General features: G+C 41.5%; 2 protein-coding genes across 2 annotated transcripts; one reads left to right on the forward strand and one right to left on the reverse strand.

The window, feature by feature from the left end:
• Positions 1 to 332: 332 nt before the first annotated feature.
• Positions 333 to 1,199, forward strand: LOC100707303 (odorant receptor 131-2-like). The gene has a single exon (XM_003452563.2). The coding sequence runs from the start codon at positions 333 to 335 to the stop codon at positions 1,197 to 1,199; it is 867 nt and encodes a 288-aa protein (XP_003452611.2).
• A 15,659-nt stretch (positions 1,200 to 16,858) lies between these two features.
• On the reverse strand, positions 16,859 to 17,803 carry LOC100707036 (odorant receptor 131-2-like). Its single transcript, XM_003452562.1, has one exon. It carries the CDS (start codon positions 17,801 to 17,803, stop codon positions 16,859 to 16,861), a length of 945 nt encoding a protein of 314 aa, XP_003452610.1.
• Positions 17,804 to 18,307: the final 504 nt, after the last annotated feature.

Here is an 18,307-nt window from a genome sequence, read left to right on the forward strand (position 1 = left end):
CACGTGAACACAGTGCTCATATATCACATGCGAGACCAAGCAAACCCCGCAGACGAGCTCTGCCCACATGAAGACAAGCACCAAATCTAATCTGAAACTGTCTCTAAAGGTCGTGTACTCAGTATGATTCAGAATTTTTCCTATCGGCACAGAATATTTCATCATATATATTATATTGCTATATTGCTTACTGAATACACTGTGTTTATGTTTGTCAGAAATGAAATTACAAATTTAAACTGATCCTGTACTATTATCTTTTTTCCTCAATGTTGACTGTATCTCGATCTAACATCACTGATGCATTCCAGTATCCGGACTTCCTGAGGATAATGATTATTTCCACATTAACTACATTTCCATCTTTTATTTTTCTCTTCATTAATGGGACCATGCTGTTCACACTGAGGAGTAAGCCTGTGTTTCATGAGACCCCACGTTATATTCTTCTTTATAACCTTCTTTTTGCTGAAACGGTGCAGCTGGCACAGAGTCAGGTTCTTTTCCTGCTCTCTGTTAGTCAAGTAAAATTGTTTTATCCTGTTTGTGGATTTCTCCTTTTTTTCACAAGTCTCACAACTGTGATCTCCCCTCTCACGCTGGTGGTGATGCCTCTGGAGAGATATGTAGCTGTGTGCTACCCACTGAGGCATCCGACCATCATCACCATCAGAAACACAGTGGTGGGTGTCATTGTGACTTGGGCTGTCAGCTCAGTAAACATCCTCATTCGAGGCCTTTTGGTGGTGAAAGTTTTACTAAAGTTGGAAAATGTAAATGTGAAAGACCATTGTTATAAAATTGATATACTGCTTGGCTTAAACACTGATTATTATGACAAAGCCTTCACTTGTGTTATTTTTGTATCAGCTGCTCTGGCAATCATTTTCTCTTACATTGGGGTTGTAGCAGCAGCCAGGTCGGCCTCTGCAGACAAGGGTCTAGCTCGTAAAGCCCGTAACACACTGCTGCTGAATCTGGTGCAGCTGTGCCTCAGTCTCTGCGCAACCATTTATCGCCCATTGCTCACAGCACTTTCAACAACAGTAACAATGACAGCATTCTCATGGATCCAGAATGTTTTTTATGTGTGTTTGGTTGTATTACCCAGATTTCTGACTTCTCTTGTCTATGGGCTAAGAGATCAGACCATCAGACCTGTCCTCATGTACCATCTATGCTGTCATTGTTTGAAGTAGATTTTTTTGGTTACTGGCTTGTCCTTCTTATGTTAGCATTTGTAAAATCATGTTAAATGAAATTCACGAAGAATCCTGTTATATCCTCTCCTTTGAAAATCATGACATGAAACAGCAGATGTTTTGATGTCAATTTGTTTAAAGTTAATTGTCCTAAAATGTTATCATCATCATTGTATTTTCTGACATGAATCATTAATGACAAAAATCTTGGAAGGTCAGGGCACAAAGGGAACAATTACAGCAACCGAACAGGCAACAAAGTGAACCTGTACAGCTGTAATGCCCCTCCTTATAGACTATATATCTCAGCTTCTTTGTGTCTCTTCCGTTCATCTGCTTGTAACTGACTTTGACATTTTCCAGTAAAAAAAAACACAAAAGTATTTTCCAAATAACACTTGTTGATCAGTTTTCTTCACCAGAACAAGTGAAACTATAAAACTGTAAAATAAATAAAACATGCAACTCTTACCACCAGACCATCCAGTTTTATTGATTACATGAGTTGTGTTCTCATATTTCTCAGAAATGGTGTCATTAATAATATTCAATATTCATATACATGTAAATGTAGTTTTTACTTTTTTTAAAAGATGACTGTTTGTTCATATGTTTTTTTCCCCACAGTTACTTCTTCGTTTTACAGTTTGTCATGGACATCGATCCAGAGCTGTTCACCTGTGTTCGTTTACCTATAGAGGCTTAGCTGGTGTCTTTCCTTTCCCCGTGCCCTGCTGACCCTTAATATTTGTATTCTACTAGAAAAGAATTTCAGCTGTCCTTTCTGCCATGCCCTGCAGTAGTTCTCCTTTTGATGACAGCCTCAATCAGATGATTCATTATGAAAGTTCCTGTGAAGCACCTTCCATTTATCTTGGAATTATCTTTCTGATTTTTTGTTTGTTTTTTTACTTCATGGGGTGTTCCACAGTATCAGTTGATTTAATCACTTTTGCTATATATTTTTTCTGAATTTTTTCTTAAAAACAATTACCTACTGAATGTGTTTATTAACGCTTTGCTTTGATTCAATTCAATTCAATTCAATTCAATTCAATTCAATTCAATTTTATTTATATAGCGCCAAATCACAACAAAAGTCGCCTCAAGGCGCTTTATAGGTACAGAAAAAAACCCCATAAATCATATGACCCCCTATGAGCAAGCACTTTGGCGACAGTGGGAAGGAAAAACTCCCTTTTAACACGAAGAAACCTCCGGCAGAACCAGGGTCAGGGAGGGGCGGGGCCATCTGCTGCGACCAGTTGGGGTGAGAGAAGGAAGACAGGATAAAGACATGCTGTGGAAGAGAGACAGAGGTTAATAACAAGGATGATTCAGTGCAGAGAGGTCTGCATCATGGGAATCCCCGGCAGCCTACGTCTATTGCAGCATAACTAAGGGAGGATTCAGGGTCACCTGGTCCAGCCCTAACTATATGCTTTAGCAAAAAGGAAAGTTTGAAGCCTAATCTTGAAAGTAGAGATAGTGTCTGTCTCCCGAATCCAAACTGGAAGCTGGTTCCACAGAAGAGGGGCCTGAAAACTGAAGGCTCTGCCTCCCATTCTACTTTTAAATACTCTAGGAACAACAAGTAGGCCTGCAGTGCGAGAGCGAAGTGCTCTAATAGGGTGATATGGTACTACAAGGTCATTAAGATAAGATGGGGCCTGATTATTTAAGACCTTGTATGTGAGGAGCAGGATTTTGAATTCTGGATCTAACAGGAAGCCAATGAAGGGAAGCCAAAACAGGAGAAATCTGCTCTCTCTTTCTAGTCGCTGTCAGGACTCTTGCTGCAGCATTTTGGATTAACTGAAGGCTTTTCAGGGAGTTTTTAGGACATCCTGATAATAAAGAATTACAGTAGTCCAGCCTGGAAGTAATAAGATAAAATGACCTTTATTAGTCCCACAGGTGGGAAATTTGTTTTGTTAGAGCAAAAGTGCAAAGTTATGTAACAGAAATTAGAAAACACTGGAATGCAATAAAATACAATAGAATAAAATAGAAATACAAATACTATATAAAACTGAGTAGGAAAATACAAAAATACAACTTCGTCAGAAGAAGAATTGCACATATAGCAGTCTTATTGCACATGTGTGGATGTGTGTGTTTGATCAGTTAAAGTCTTTGTTGTAGAGTCTGACAGCAGTGGGGAGGAAAGACCTGTGAAATCTCTCCGTCCCACACCGTGGGTGCCGCAGCCACTGAAGGAGCTGCTCAGTGCTGTCAGAGTCTCCTGCATGGGGTGGGAGATGTTGTCCAACAGGGATGACAGCTTAGCCGCCATTCTCCTGTCACTCACCACCTCCACTGGGTCCAGGGGGCATCCTAGAACAGAGCTGGCCCTTCTAATCAGCCTGTTCAGCCTCTTCCTGTCTCCAGCAGAGATGCTGCCGCCCCAGCAGACCACACCATAGAAGATGGCTGAGGCCACCACAGAGTCATAGAAGGTCTTCAGGAGTGGGCCCTCCACTCCAAACGACCTGAGTCTCCGCAGCAGGTACAGCCTCCTCTGCCCTTTCCTGTAGAGGGCGTCTGAATTATGAGTCCAGTCCAGTTTGCTGTTCAGATGAACACCAAGATACCTGTAGCTGTCCACAGCCTCAATGTCCATACCTTGGATGTTCAGTGGTTGCAGTGGAGGATGTTTGTGCCTGCGGAAGTCATAAGTCAATAAATGCATGAACTAGTTTTTCAGCGTCACTCTGAGACAGGATATTTCTAATTTTAGAGATGTTGCACAAATGGAAGAAAGAAGTCTTACATATTTGTTTAATATGTGCGTTGAAGGACATGTCCTGGTCAAAAATGACTCCAAGGTTCCTCACAGTGTTACTGGAGGCCAAGGTAATGCCATCCAGAGTAAGAATCTGCTTAGATACCATATTTCTAAGATTTTCAGGGCCGAGTACAATAACCTCAGTTTTATCTGAATTTAGAAGCAGAAAGTTAGCGGCCATCCAGGTCTTTATGTCTTTAAGACATTCCTGCAGTCTAACTAATTGGTGTGTGTTACCTGGCTTCATGGATAGATAGAGCTGTGTGTCATCTGCACTGCAGTGAAAATGTATGCTATGTCTTCTGATGATACTGCCTAAGGGAAGCATGTATAATGTAAATAGAATTGGTCCTAGCACTGAACCCTGTGGAACACCATAATTGACCTTAGTGGGTGAAGAGGACTCTCCATTTACATGTACAAATTGGAGACTATTAGATAGATATGATACAAACCACTGCAGTGCAGTACCTGTAATACCTACAGCATGTTCTAATCGCTCTAATAGGATATTATGGTCAACAGTATCGAACGCTGCAATGAGGTCTAGCAGGACAAGCACAGAGATGAGTCCACTGTCAGAGGCCATAAGAAGATCATTTGTAACCTTCACTAAAGCTGTTTCTGTGCTGTGATGAGCTCTGAAACCTGACTGAAAGTAAGATGTTCTGGCTTTGCGGAGGGCTTTCTTATAAAGCAGCAAACTATTTCTCCAGGCTAAATGATGATCCTCTAAATTTGTGACACGCCATTTCCTCTCCAGCTTACGAGTTATCTGCTTTAGGCTACGTGTTTGAGAATTATACCACGGAGTCAGGTACTTCTGATTTGAGGCCTTAGTTTTCACAGGAGCTACAGTATCCAGAGTCGTACGTAGTGAGGAGGTAAAATTATTAACAAGATAATCGACCTCTGTTGGAGTAGCGTTCAGATAGCTGCTCTGCTCTATGTTGGTACAGGGCAGTGAAGATGATAACAGTGGGTGGATTATATTCTTAAACTTAGTTACAGCACTTTCAGAAAGACATCTACTGTAATAAAGTCTACTCTCCACTGCTGTGTAATCAATTATTGTAAATGTAAATGTTATCAGGAAATGATCAGACAGCAGAGGGTTTTCAGGAAACACTGTTAAATGTCCAGTTTCTATGCCATATGTTAAAACAAGATCTAGAGTGTGATTAAAGTGGTGGGTGGGTTCTTTTACATTCTGAGAGAAGCCAATTGAGTCTAATAACAGATTAAATGCCATGTTGAGGCTGTCATTTTTAGCATCTACATGGATGTTAAAATCACCCACAATAATTATTTTATCTGAGCTGAGCACTAAATCAGATAAAAAGTCTGAGAAATCAGAGAGAAACTCTGTGTAAGGCCCAGGTGGACGATAGATGATAACAAGTAAGACTGGTTTCTGAGTTTTACAGCTGGGCTGGACGAGGCTAAGCATCAGGCTTTCAAATGAATTAAAAGTCTGTCTTGGTCTTTCGTTAATTAATAGGCTGGTGTGAAAAATTGCTGCCACACCGCCCCCTCGGCCTGTGCTTCGAGATTTCTGGTAGTTAGAATGACTCGGGGGTGTTGATTCATTTAAACTAACATAATCATCCTGCTGCAACCAGGTTTCTGTAAGGCAGAGTAAATCGATTTGTTGATCAATTATTAAGTCATGTACTAACAGAGACTTGGAGGAGAGAGACCTAATATTTAATAATCCACATTTCACTGTTTTACTCTTTGGTTCAGATGTGGATACTGTATTGTTCTTTCTTTGTGATTTTTTATGTTTAAGTTGTTTGTTGCTGGGTTTTAGTTTGTTTTTTGTCTGTTTGGGAGCTGACACAGTCTCTATGGAGATGGGTTTTTGGGGGGGTAGCAGGAGGAGAGAAGCTGCAGAGAGGCGTGTAAGACTGCAGCTCTGCTTCCTGGTCCCAACTCTGGATAGTCATATTTTGGGGGGTTTAATAAATTTGTCCATATTTCTAGAAATGAGAGCTGCTCCATCCAAAGTGGGATGGATGCCATCTCTCCTAACAAGACCAGGTTTCCTCCAGAAGGTTTGCCAATTATCTATGAAGCCCACATCGTTTCTGGGACACCACTCAGACAGCCAGCAATTTAAGGAGAACATGCGGCTAAACATGTCACTCCTGGTCTGATTGGGGAGGGGACCAGAGAACACTACAGAGTCCCACATTGTTTTGGCAAAGTTACACACCGATTCAATATTGATTTTAGTGACCTCCGATTGGCGTAACCGGGTGTCATTACTGCCGACATGAATTATGATCTTACTGTATTTACGTTTACCCTTAGCCAGCAGTTTTAAATTTCCTTCAATGTCGCCTGCTCTGGCCCCTGGAAGACAATTGACTATGGTTGCCGGTAGAGTTGGATGTCTCGAGACCGGTCTTGGTCTCGAGACCACTTTTATGTGGTCTTGGTCTCGTCTTGGTCTCGACGGACTTTTGTCTTGGTCTTGTCTTGGTCTCGACTGACTTTGGTCTCGGTCTTGGTCTCGGTCTTGCGTTCTCAAATCGACATCGTGTTCGGGAGATTTGGAGTCAACCATCTACGGAGCGGGGGGGTGGCTTACTGGGCTTAAGCCCGAGTCATTTTTTCAGAAGCATGGGGTCTTTTGGAGTGTAATTTGTTAGTTAGATGCCTGACTGACAACTGTATAAAACAAAAACAACACACGAAGCACAGAGCGCACCGTCGTAAATTCCCCCTAATTTTGGTATGATCCGAGCTCAGGCACTGGGCGACTGAGCACAGCACCCATGTGAGGGAGGGGGGAGAAGCTGCTGCCTGCGAGTTTGCTGCAGACAGAGGAGAGCTTAAGTTTGACCAGGTACCAAAACAAATCATTCGTACTGTACAAATAATGTAAATATGACGGTGTATCACAAAAGATTGATATCAAACTGATCACTTGGTTGCGTTACTTGCTCTTCGAGTGAATCAACAAATGGATAAATAAAAAGCCGAACGACAATGCTGATTTTTTAGAAAGTCTTAGCTTACATTTCATATTTTCAGTTCTTACCCTCCACGGCTAAACAAACTCTCTAAATCGGTTTCAATTGTGTACTGATGAACACAACAATGGACATAAGGAGCTTCTTTTAAAGAAAAAACTCAGGTAGATGTTATTTTATATATTATGCTTTGTATGTTGTTCAGTATATCTATGCAAAACAAGACGAATTTCAATACACAGCAGTATATTCACAGCTGAAACCAGATATTTACATACACTTTAGGGAGAAAACAAACTTTTTTTTTTTTTAACTGTTAAACATCAATTTAGAGTAAACTTGTTTTGTTTTAGATAAATAAATGTTGAAATATCTTTTGAATTAGTTAAATGTCAGAATAAAAAGAGGGAGCTGTCTATTTTAATCACTTTCATCAAATTTAGGAGTACATATACACTAAGTTTAGTGTTAATTAATAAGAAAACTCCAGACGATTCCATTCTGAGCTGAAGAAGCTTCTGATAGGTTAGTAGAGTCCATGTGAGTAAATTGGTGGCACACCTGTGGATGCATATAAGGCAAAACACAGAGCCTGTTTCTTTGACATGGGAAAATCAAGAGATGTCAACCAAAACACCAGGAAAAGAATTGTGGAGCTCCATAAGTGTGGCTCAGTTTTAAGTACAAAAGTTAACAAATATGTTTTTTATATTTATCATTCTAAAAAAAATAAACATTTAGTCTGATTTGATGTTACTATTAAAAAAGTGTTTGTGTTTTTATCTGAAGAGTATGTAAATATCTGGTTTCCACTGTATATTTGATGATGTTGGTGTTTGGCTTGATTGTCAGCACAAAGAGGGAGAGAGAGGAACAGAGAGGGAGAGAGAGAGGAACAGAGAGGGAGAGAGGAACAGAGAGGGAGAGAGGAACAGAACAGAGATGGAACAAGAGCAGGTGAGACACACATGTTAGTCAAATGGTTGTTTGCCAAAACTCATCAGAACATGTATCTAGTACATAGTGTAACTTTTTAGATACCATTTGTTACTTTTCAAATTCTATATTTATTAAGTTATGCAGGCTTATGAAGGCTAAATAATTATATAAACTTTTCTGAATCTAAATAGTGGACTTTGGTAGAATTAAAAAATAAGTGTAGTGCAGGTCTATGATGATTTTTAGTGCTACTATCATCTAGCTTTGATTCTGGTTCTGTTTTGGTTAAGTCCTAAGTAGTCCTGATTTTGAACTGTTGTAGTCCTGTTTTAATTCCGGATCAGTTCTGGGTCTGGTTGAATTGGGGTTTAGTCCCTGTGTCTTGATACAGCCCCGACTTTGTTCTGCCTTGCTGCTTAATTAAAAACTAGTTTAAGGTGTCCTGCATATGTGATATTTATTTTTTTCCTATATGAAGTCATTCTTTATTGAACAAAACTCAAAACAGAGCCTAATAATCTTACAGTCATTTCTACCCTCACTTAATTTCCTTTCGCTGCTCAGCTCTTACACAGTGGCTCAGTTATGCTCCAATCCCTCCATATTGTGGCCAATCACATGCGAGGATATAGAATAATATCATTATGTGGAAAACAGAGAGGGTGAGAGACGCAACAGTCAAGTGGAGCATTTGTCTGTCCTCTCAGTAAGTGAGTGAGATAGTAGACAGCGGTGAGGAGGGCTGTGCGAAAGCAAAAACACATAAATATGCCTGACACCCGTAAACGAAGCAGCATCTGGCTGCAGTTTAAAGACTTTTTTTGTCTCGGTCTTGGTCTTGGTCTCGTCTCAACTTGGTCTTAGTCTTGTCTTGGTCTCGAAACCCTCTGGTCTTGGTCTTGTCTTGGTCTCGGATTAGGCGGTCTTGACTACAAGTCTAGTTGCCGGTGTCTCTAGCTTCACATGTCTGAGAACAGAATCACCAATTACCAGAGTTTGACCCCCGGCGGGTGTGTCGCCGAGTGGGGAAAAACTACACATGAACAGGTTGATGGTGTACCTGGGGCTTCTGTTTAGGACTATGCTTCCTCCTCACCGTCACCCAGCCGCCCTCTTTCCCCTGCTGCTTGGGGTCTGCCGGGGAACAGCTAGCGGGGCCTATGCTATCTTCGGCTGCACCAGCTACAGGGGCCTGGCTAGCTACGGGTGAATGAAGGGTGCAAAGCCGAGTCTCCAATTCAGTAATCCTGGCCTCCAGAGCTGCAAATATGCTACATTTGTTACAGGTCTCATTACTGCTAAAGGAGGCCGAGGAGTAACTAAACATCTGACACAATGAGCAGGAAAGTGCAGGAGGGACAGGTGAAGTAGCCATGGTGCTAACGAGTCGGCTACGAGCTAAGCTAAGCTAGCGAAACAGTACAGAGACAGTGAGTGAATACTTTGGCTATAAATTAGGTAGTGAGTACACAGAAAGGGTGATTCAGATGAAGCACGTGAAGATTATACTATGAAAAAAGAATGTATTTAAAAGTTTTCAATTAAATTGCTAAGCAGAAAAGCTACTCAGAAACACCACTGTGTTTGAGCAGGAACAGGAAGTGATACTCTACCGCAGAGCGAGCGAACACCAAGTGACAGCGCCACCCTTTGATCAACGTATCAATTTTGTCACCGACCAGGATCTGAGCGATCCAGGGTCCCTGAGCAGTTATAGACCTGTATTTTATTATGTATTTTTGGTGTTGCTGTCCCTCGTTCTCCCCGCTTGCAGGTATGTGTGTCTGGGTGTGTCTGGGAGCACCTGTTTACAGGCTCCTTCAGGCCTGGTAGGTGTGGCCCTGCCAGGTGGTTGGCCACACCTGAAGACCATCACACAGCTGATCAAGTCCCGTTGGAGGAGCTACTTAAGAGTGTGGTGGAGCTCTCTCCGACGCTGGATCATTGCGTGGCTTCACGTTAGTCTCTTGACCAGTTACTAAGTTTAGTCTGCTGCATTGTGGTGTGCCTCTCTGTTATTTCCCCAGGAGAAGCGTGTAGACGAGAGGGCAGTGAGCACGGGGTGCTCAGACACTGAAGAGCGGAGACAGGAACACTAGCACTGGGAAGAGGACATGTCACGGGAGTCGGGAACGCACTGAGGATTTATTGTTATGTTTTCCATTCACTGTAAATAAACGCACTGCTAAGCACACAGAGTCCAGCATTTGGGTCCTCCTTCCTCACATCCCCACGGTTGGCCAGCGTCAACCGTGACAAATTTACACAATTTTGCTTTTTTAATGATATTTAACACCTGCTTCACCAAACTTTCTGAGCTTCGTTCCCAGACCTTATCATCCATCATTTTTATTAAGGGGCTGAGGTCAGTTCATAAGGTTAAGAATAATGGCTGTTATGCCAGCCTTGCATTAAAACAAATAATCCTACTACATTTTGTTCAAACTTGCATTTTACCTTTTCGGAATTGGAGTTGTACATCTGACCTGCATTCTTCACAGTAATGCCTCAGCAGCGAGAACACTTCTCAAAAACAACCTTGTTCTCTATTGTCCACCAGGATACGTCACAGCAGTACTGTTCACAGAACAACTAGGAATGTGTCGACAGCTGCCAAGTCAGCAACATATTAAGTTTAAGTAAGTCTAAGTAGATTAAGTATAAGAAAGAACAAGCAAACCACACATGCATCCTTACAGTGATTCAAAGGCTTTATATTTATTTGAGATGCATTTTGTAAAATGTAGGGACCCAGCACACACAGCGCTGCCAGACAAGTGAATGGTTATTTACAGGGTCCCTTCAGTGTCTCTGCTTGTGCAGCTTTATAGCTGCCTTACTCCAGTTCAGCACAACACAGCCTTCTCAAATAGGGGAGGTGTAGTAAGATGATGCAGATCTGCTGTGCTGGTCACTCTCAACTGACACCCCTCCCCTGCAGATGAACCACAAACCACACCATGCCAGAAATACATTTTGAGCCCAAGTGTGTGTACTGGTATTGTGTCCTCTGATGTAACAGAAGTAGACAGAAAACTATGAAAACCCTTCTGAGTTGCATTATCTGTCTATATTATATCTATGAATTATATTTTGGCTTCTATTTACTCTGTGTCAGTATTGTTATGTCTCAATTAATCACCCACAGAAATTATATCAGTGTCAAATCCTATATCTACACTCTTGGTGGCGCTGTCACTTGCTGTTCGCTCGCTTTGTGGTAGAGTATCACTTCCTGTTCCTGCTCAAACACAGTGGTGTTTCTGAGTAGCTTTTTTGCTTAGCAATTTAATTTAAATCTTTTGATACATTCCTTTTTCATAGTATAATCTTCACGTGCTTCATCCGAATCACCCTTTCTGTGTACTCACTACCTAATTTATAGCCAAAGTATTCACTCACTGTCTCTGTACTGTTTCGCTAGCTTAGCTTAGCTCGTAGCCGACTCGTTAGCACCATGGCTACTTCACCTGTCCCTCCTGCACTTTCCTGCTCATTGTGTCAGATGTTTAGTTACTCCTCGGCCTCCTTTAGCAGTAATGATACCTGTAACAAATGTAGCATATTTGCAGCTCTGGAGGCCAGGATTACTGAATTGGAGACTCGGCTTCGCACCCTTCATTCACCCGTAGCTAGCCAGGCCCCTGTAGCTGGTGCAGCCGAAGATAGCGTAGGCCCCGCTAGCTGTTCCCGGCAGACCCCAAGCAGCTGGGGAAAGAGGGCGGCTGGGTGACGGTGAGGAGGAAGCATAGTCCTAAACAGAAGCCCCAGGTACACCACCAACCTTTTCATGTGTCTGACCATTTTTCCCCACTCGGCGACACACCCGCCGGGGGTCAAACTCTGGTAATTGGTGATTCTGTTCTCAGACATGTGAAGCTAGAGACACCGGCAACCATAGTCAATTGTCTTCCAGGGGCCAGAGCAGGCGACATTGAAGGAAATTTAAAACTGCTGGCTAAGGGTAAACGTAAATACAGTAAGATCATAATTCATGTCGGCAGTAATGACACCCGGTTACGCCAATCGGAGGTCACTAAAATCAATATTGAATCGGTGTGTAACTTTGCCAAAACAATGTCGGACTCTGTAGTTTTCTCTGGTCCCCTCCCCAATCAGACCAGGAGTGACATGTTTAGCCGCATGTTCTCCTTAAATTGCTGGCTGTCTGAGTGGTGTCCCAGAAACGATGTGGGCTTCATAGATAATTGGCAAACCTTCTGGAGGAAACCTGGTCTTGTTAGGAGAGACGGCATCCATCCCACTTTGGATGGAGCAGCTCTCATTTCTAGAAATATGGACAAATTTATTAAACCCCCCAAAATATGACTATCCAGAGTTGGGACCAGGAAGCAGAGTTGCACTCTTACACGCCTCTCTGCAGCTTCTCTCCTCCTGCTACCCCCCCAAAAACCCATCTCCATTGAGACTGTGTCAGCTCCCAAACAGACAAAAAACAAACTAAAACCCAGCAATAAACAACTTAAACATAAAAAATCACAAAGAAAGAACAATACAGTATCCACATCTGAACCAAAGAGTAAAACAGTGAAATGTGGATTATTAAATATTAGGTCTCTCTCCTCCAAGTCTCTGTTAGTACATGATTTAATAATTGATCAACAAATCGATTTACTCTGCCTTACAGAAACCTGGTTGCAGCAGGATGAGTATGTTAGTTTAAATGAATCAACACCCCCGAGTCATTCTAACTACCAGAAACCTCGAAGCACAGGCCGAGGGGGCGGTGTGGCAGCAATTTTTCACACCAGTCTATCAATTAACGAAAGACCAAGACAGACTTTTAATTCATTTGAAAGCCTGATGCTTAGCCTCGTCCACCCCAGCTGTAAAACTCAGAAACCAGTCTTACTTGTTATCATCTATCGTCCACCTGGGCCTTACACAGAGTTTCTCTCTGATTTCTCAGACTTTTTATCTGATTTAGTGCTCAGCTCAGATAAAATAATTATTGTGGGTGATTTTAACATCCATGTAGATGCTAAAAATGACAGCCTCAACATGGCATTTAATCTGTTATTAGACTCAATTGGCTTCTCTCAAAATGTAAAAGAACCCACCCACCACTTTAATCACACTCTAGATCTTGTTTTAACATATGGCATAGAAACTGAACATTTAACAGTGTTTCCTGAAAACCCTCTGCTGTCTGATCATTTCCTGATAACATTTACATTTACAATAATTGATTACACAGCAGTGGAGAGTAGACTTTATCACAGTAGATGTCTTTCTGAAAGCGCTGTAACTAAGTTTAAGAATATAATCCACCCACTGTTACCATCTTCAATGGCCTGTACCAACATAGAGCAGAGCAGCTATCTGAACGCTACTCCAACAGAGGTCGATTATCTTGTTAATAATTTTACCTCCTCACTACGTACGACTCTGGATACTGTAGCTCCTGTGAAAACTAAGGCCTCAAATCAGAAGTACCTGACTCCGTGGTATAATTCTCAAACACGTAGCCTAAAGCAGATAACTCGTAAGCTGGAGAGGAAATGGCGTGTCACAAATTTAGAGGATCATCATTTAGCCTGGAGAAATAGTTTGCTGCTTTATAAGAAAGCCCTCCGCAAAGCCAGAACATCTTACTATTCATCACTGATTGAAGAAAATAAGAACAACCCCAGGTTTCTCTTCAGCACTGTAGCCAGGCTGACAAACAGTCAGAGCTCTACTGAGCCAACCATCCCTTTAACGTTAACTAGTAATGACTTCATGGACTTCTTCACAAATAAAATTTTTATCATTAGAGAAAAAATTACCAATAATCATCCCACAGATGTAATATTATCTACAGCTGCTTTTAGTACCATTGATGTTAAGTTAGACTCTTTTTCTCCAATTGATCTTTCTGAGTTAACTTCAATAATTAATTCCTCCAAACCATCAACGTGTCTTTTAGACCCCATTCCTACAAAACTGCTCAAAGAAGTCCTGCCATTAATTAATGCTTCAATCTTAAATATGATCAACCTATCTCTAATAATCGGCTATGTATCACAGGCCTTCAAGCTGGCTGTAGTTAAACCTTTACTTAAAAAGCATCTCTAGACCCAGCTGTCTTAGCTAATTATAGGCCAATCTCCAACCTTCCTTTCATATCAAACATCCTTGAAAGAGTAGTTGTCAAACAGCTAACAGATCATCTGCAGAGGAATGGCTTATTTGAAGAGTTTCAGTCAGGTTTCAGAGCTCATCACAGCACAGAAACAGCTTTAGTGAAGGTTACAAATGATCTTCTTATGGCCTCTGACAGTGGACTCATCTCTGTGCTTGTCCTGCTAGACCTCAGTGCAGCGTTCGATGCTGTTGATCATAATATCCTATTAGAGCGATTAGAACATGCTGTAGGTATTACAGTTACTGTGTTGCAGTGGTTTGTATCATATCTATCTAATAGACTCCAATTTGTGCATGTAAATGGAGAGTCCTCTTCACCCACTAAGGTCAATTATGGTGTTCCACAGGGTTCAGTGCTAGGACCAATTCTATTTACATTATACATGCGTCCCTTAGGCAGCATCATCAGAAGACATAGCATAAATTTTCACTGCTATGCAGATGACACGCAGCTCTATCTATCCATGAAGCCAGGTAACACACACCAATTAGTTAAACTGCAGGAATGTCTTAAAGACATAAAGACCTGGATGGCCGCTAACTTTCTGTTGGGATGCCTGGGTCGTTGACCCAGAGGTTTTGAGTTCATTATATTATTTATCATTTCTAGTCTTTGGTTTCTTTGATAGAGTTCTGTCTTTTGGTTTATGTCTCTGTGTTATCCTTAGTTGCTGTCTCCCCTGTCGGCTATATCCCCGTGTCCAGCCAGTGTCTATGTCTGCCCTACGTCCCTGTTCCCTCTGTTGCAGTGCATGCGTGGGAGTCTGTCTTTAGTTCAGTCTGTGTCATGTTTCCTGTTTTACTTTGGAGGTGCGTGTCTCATGTTAATGTGTTTGGTTTTGCTTCCCCTGTTTCGTTAGGCCTGATTTGCCCCAGGTGTGTTTCCCTCCTGTTGCCCATTCCCTGATTGCTCCCTCTATGTATTTAAGCCCTGTGTTTCAGTTTGTCATTGTCGCGAGCTACTGTTTATTTTGCTGTGTGTTTTTTCTGCTTGCCTGAGTTTATGTTTGAAGTCTCAGTTCTGGTACCTTTTTGGTTCAGCATTAAAGCTGTTTTTTTGAGTTTACTTTGTGCCTCTGAGTGTCTGCACTTTTGGATCCACGATTCCTGTCTGCACGCAGCCTACACCTAACACTTTCTGCTTCTAAATTCAGATAAAACTGAGGTTATTGTACTCAGCCCTGAAAATCATAGAAATATGGTATCTAAGCAGATTCTTACTCTGGATGGCATTACCTTGGCCTCCAGTAATGCTGTGAGGAACCTTGGAGTCATTTTTGACCAGGACATGTCCTTCAACGCACATATTAAACAAATATGTAAGACTGCTTTCTTCCATTTCCGCAACATCTCTAAAATTAGAAATATCCTGTCTCAGAGTGATGCTGAAAAACTAGTTCATGCATTTATTACTTCCAGGCTGGACTACTGTAATTCTTTGTTATCAGGATGTCCTAAAAACTCACTGAAAAGCCTTCAGCTGATCCAAAATGCTGCAGCAACAGTCCTGACAGGGACTAGAAAGAGAGAACAGATTTCTCCTGTTTTGGCTTCCCTTCATTGGCTTCCTGTTAAATCCAGAATTGAATTCAAAATCCTGCTCCTCACATACAAGGTCTTAAATAATCAGGCCCCATCTTATCTTAATGACCTTGTAGTACCATATCACCCTATTAGAGCACTTCGCTCTCGCACTGCAGGCCTACTTGTTGTTCCTAGAGTATTTAAAAGTAGAATGGGAGGGAGAGCCTTCAGTTTTCAGGCCCCTCTTCTGTGGAACCAGCTTCCAGTTTGGATTCGGGAGACAGACACTATCTCTACTTTCAAGATTAGGCTTCAAACTTTCCATTTTGCTAAAGCATATAGTTAGGGCTGGACCAGGTGACCCTGAATCCTCCCTTAGTTATGCTGCAATAGACGTAGGCTGCCGGGGATTCCCATGATGCATTGAGGTTTTCCTTTCCAGTCACCTTTCTCACTCACTATGTGTTAATAGACCTCTCTGCATCGAATCATATCTGTTATTAATCTCTGTCTCTCTTCCACAGCATGTCTTTATCCTGTTTTCCTTCTTTCACCCCAACCGGTCGCAGCAGATGGCCCCGCCCCTCCCTGAGCCTGGTTCTGCCGGAGGTTTCTTCCTGTTAAAAGGGAGTTTTTCCTTCCCACTGTCGCCAAAGTGCTTGCTCATAGGGGGTCATATGATTGTTGGGTTTTTCTCTGTATTTATTATTGTGCTATGTACTGTACAATATAAAGCCCCTTGAGGCGACTTTTGTTGTGATTTGGCGCTATATAAATAAAATTGAATTGAATTGAATTTCAGGACAAGTTTTTGTCATAAAAAATTATCCCATGCTTTGATTTAAGTGCTTAGGTAGAATAGAATAGAATGCCTTTATTTGTCATTGTACAGGTGTCTCGTGAAATTTGGGGAATCTCTCTGAGTGGTTTATACAATTTAGATCTTTAGTGTGTGTGTGTGTGTGTGTGTGTGTGTGTATAAGAACATAAGCATCTATATATATTTTAAGTATAAATATAACTTAAAATACACACACAGGCATTAAAGGAGTTACAAAAAATACACACATATCCATTGCAAAGTTCTTGGTGATATTGCTCAGAGTGCAAAGTGGCGTGCATGAGTGTTGAGTGTTATGAGACTGAGTTCACCGCATTGATGCTGTTTAGACAGAAGCTGGTGTGTTGTATGCACTTTCCACCAGCCAGGGTAATAGAAAGCTGTCATTGAATATTCATCTCTTTTCTTAAAAGAACCCAAAATCTCAGCTAGCGGCTTAAACAGTGGCTTTCATTCGACAGCATAGATGATTTATGAGGACAGGTCCGATGGTCTGATCTCTAAGGCCATAGATAAGAGAGGTCAGACATCTGGGAAAGATAATAAAACACACATAAAACACATTCTGGACCCACAAAAATACTGTCCTTGCTACAGTTCTTGAAAGAGCTCTAAGTAGTGGATGGTATATAGTAGCAGAGAGACTGAGGCACAATTGGATCACATTCAACAGCAGTGTGTTCCGAGCTTTTTGGGCTAAACCTTTGTCTGTGGAGGCCAACCTGGCAGCTACTATCACACCAATATAAGAGAAAATGACTGCCACACCAGCAGACACAAACAGACAACAAGTGTAGAGTGTGTCATATTGTTCGGACTTTGACCCGAGGATTATATCCACATTAGAACAATAGTCGCTCACTTGCAGATTTTTCACATTTTCAAACAAAAATTCAAATAACAATAAAATCCGTGTGAGATTGTTTAGTGAACTGACAACCCAAATCACGATGATAACAACCCTTGTGTTTCGGATGGTAATGATGGTAGCGTGCCTCAATGGGTAACACACAGCAACATACCGTTCTAGAGGCATGACGACCAGTGTGAGAGGGGTGATTCTCCCTGTAAGATTGGCCAACAAGATTAAAATAGCACACACAGAAAAGGGCAACTGTATTTGACAAACTGACAGTAGGAAAATAAGCTGAGTCTGTGCCAGCTGTGCAGTATCTGCAAAGAGAAGGTTATACAAAAGAATGTAGCGACAGGTCTCACGAAACACCCGTTTACGCCTTAACATGAACAACATGATTCCATTAACAAAGAGAAACACACAGGCTGGAAGTGTAGACAAAGCAGAAATAATTACTATTCTCAATAACCTCTGGTATTGCACCTCAAAATTGAAGTCTGAATAGATCTGAGATACATTCGACATTGTTATTGTCACTGAAACATAAAAGAACAGATAATTCAGTTTAGAGTCAACATCTTTCAAACACAAATACCTGTTCGAAAAAGTCAATCTTGAAAATACACATCAGCTGTGCTCACAGCAGCTTACAGTGGGGTTTGTCTCCGTGCAAGCAGGGTGAAGAGCAGGGTGTATCAGGCCTCGCATATGATTTATGGGCTCTGTCTTTCTAACTTGTTCACATGATACAGGATTACAAATGGGTGATGAAATCTGCCTTCCATTGTTACCAGTTATGCGTGTACATATAGGACTGTGTGTTTAAAGCAGATAATAGCCTTTTTAAATCATGGTTTTCATTTGTTTTTGTTTTTAATGTCTCTGTAAAGCACTTTGAATCACCTTGCTGTTGAATTGTGCTATATAAGTAAACTTGCCTTGCCTTTTATACTTCAATTTAATTTGCCGTATTTTTCAGACCATAAGGCACACCCGGATTGTAAGGCACATTAAGCGAAACAAAACAGT

The sequence above is a fragment of the Oreochromis niloticus genome, linkage group LG10 (assembly GCF_001858045.2).
Source record: "Oreochromis niloticus isolate F11D_XX linkage group LG10, O_niloticus_UMD_NMBU, whole genome shotgun sequence".
Classification (NCBI taxonomy): domain Eukaryota; kingdom Metazoa; phylum Chordata; class Actinopteri; order Cichliformes; family Cichlidae; genus Oreochromis; species Oreochromis niloticus.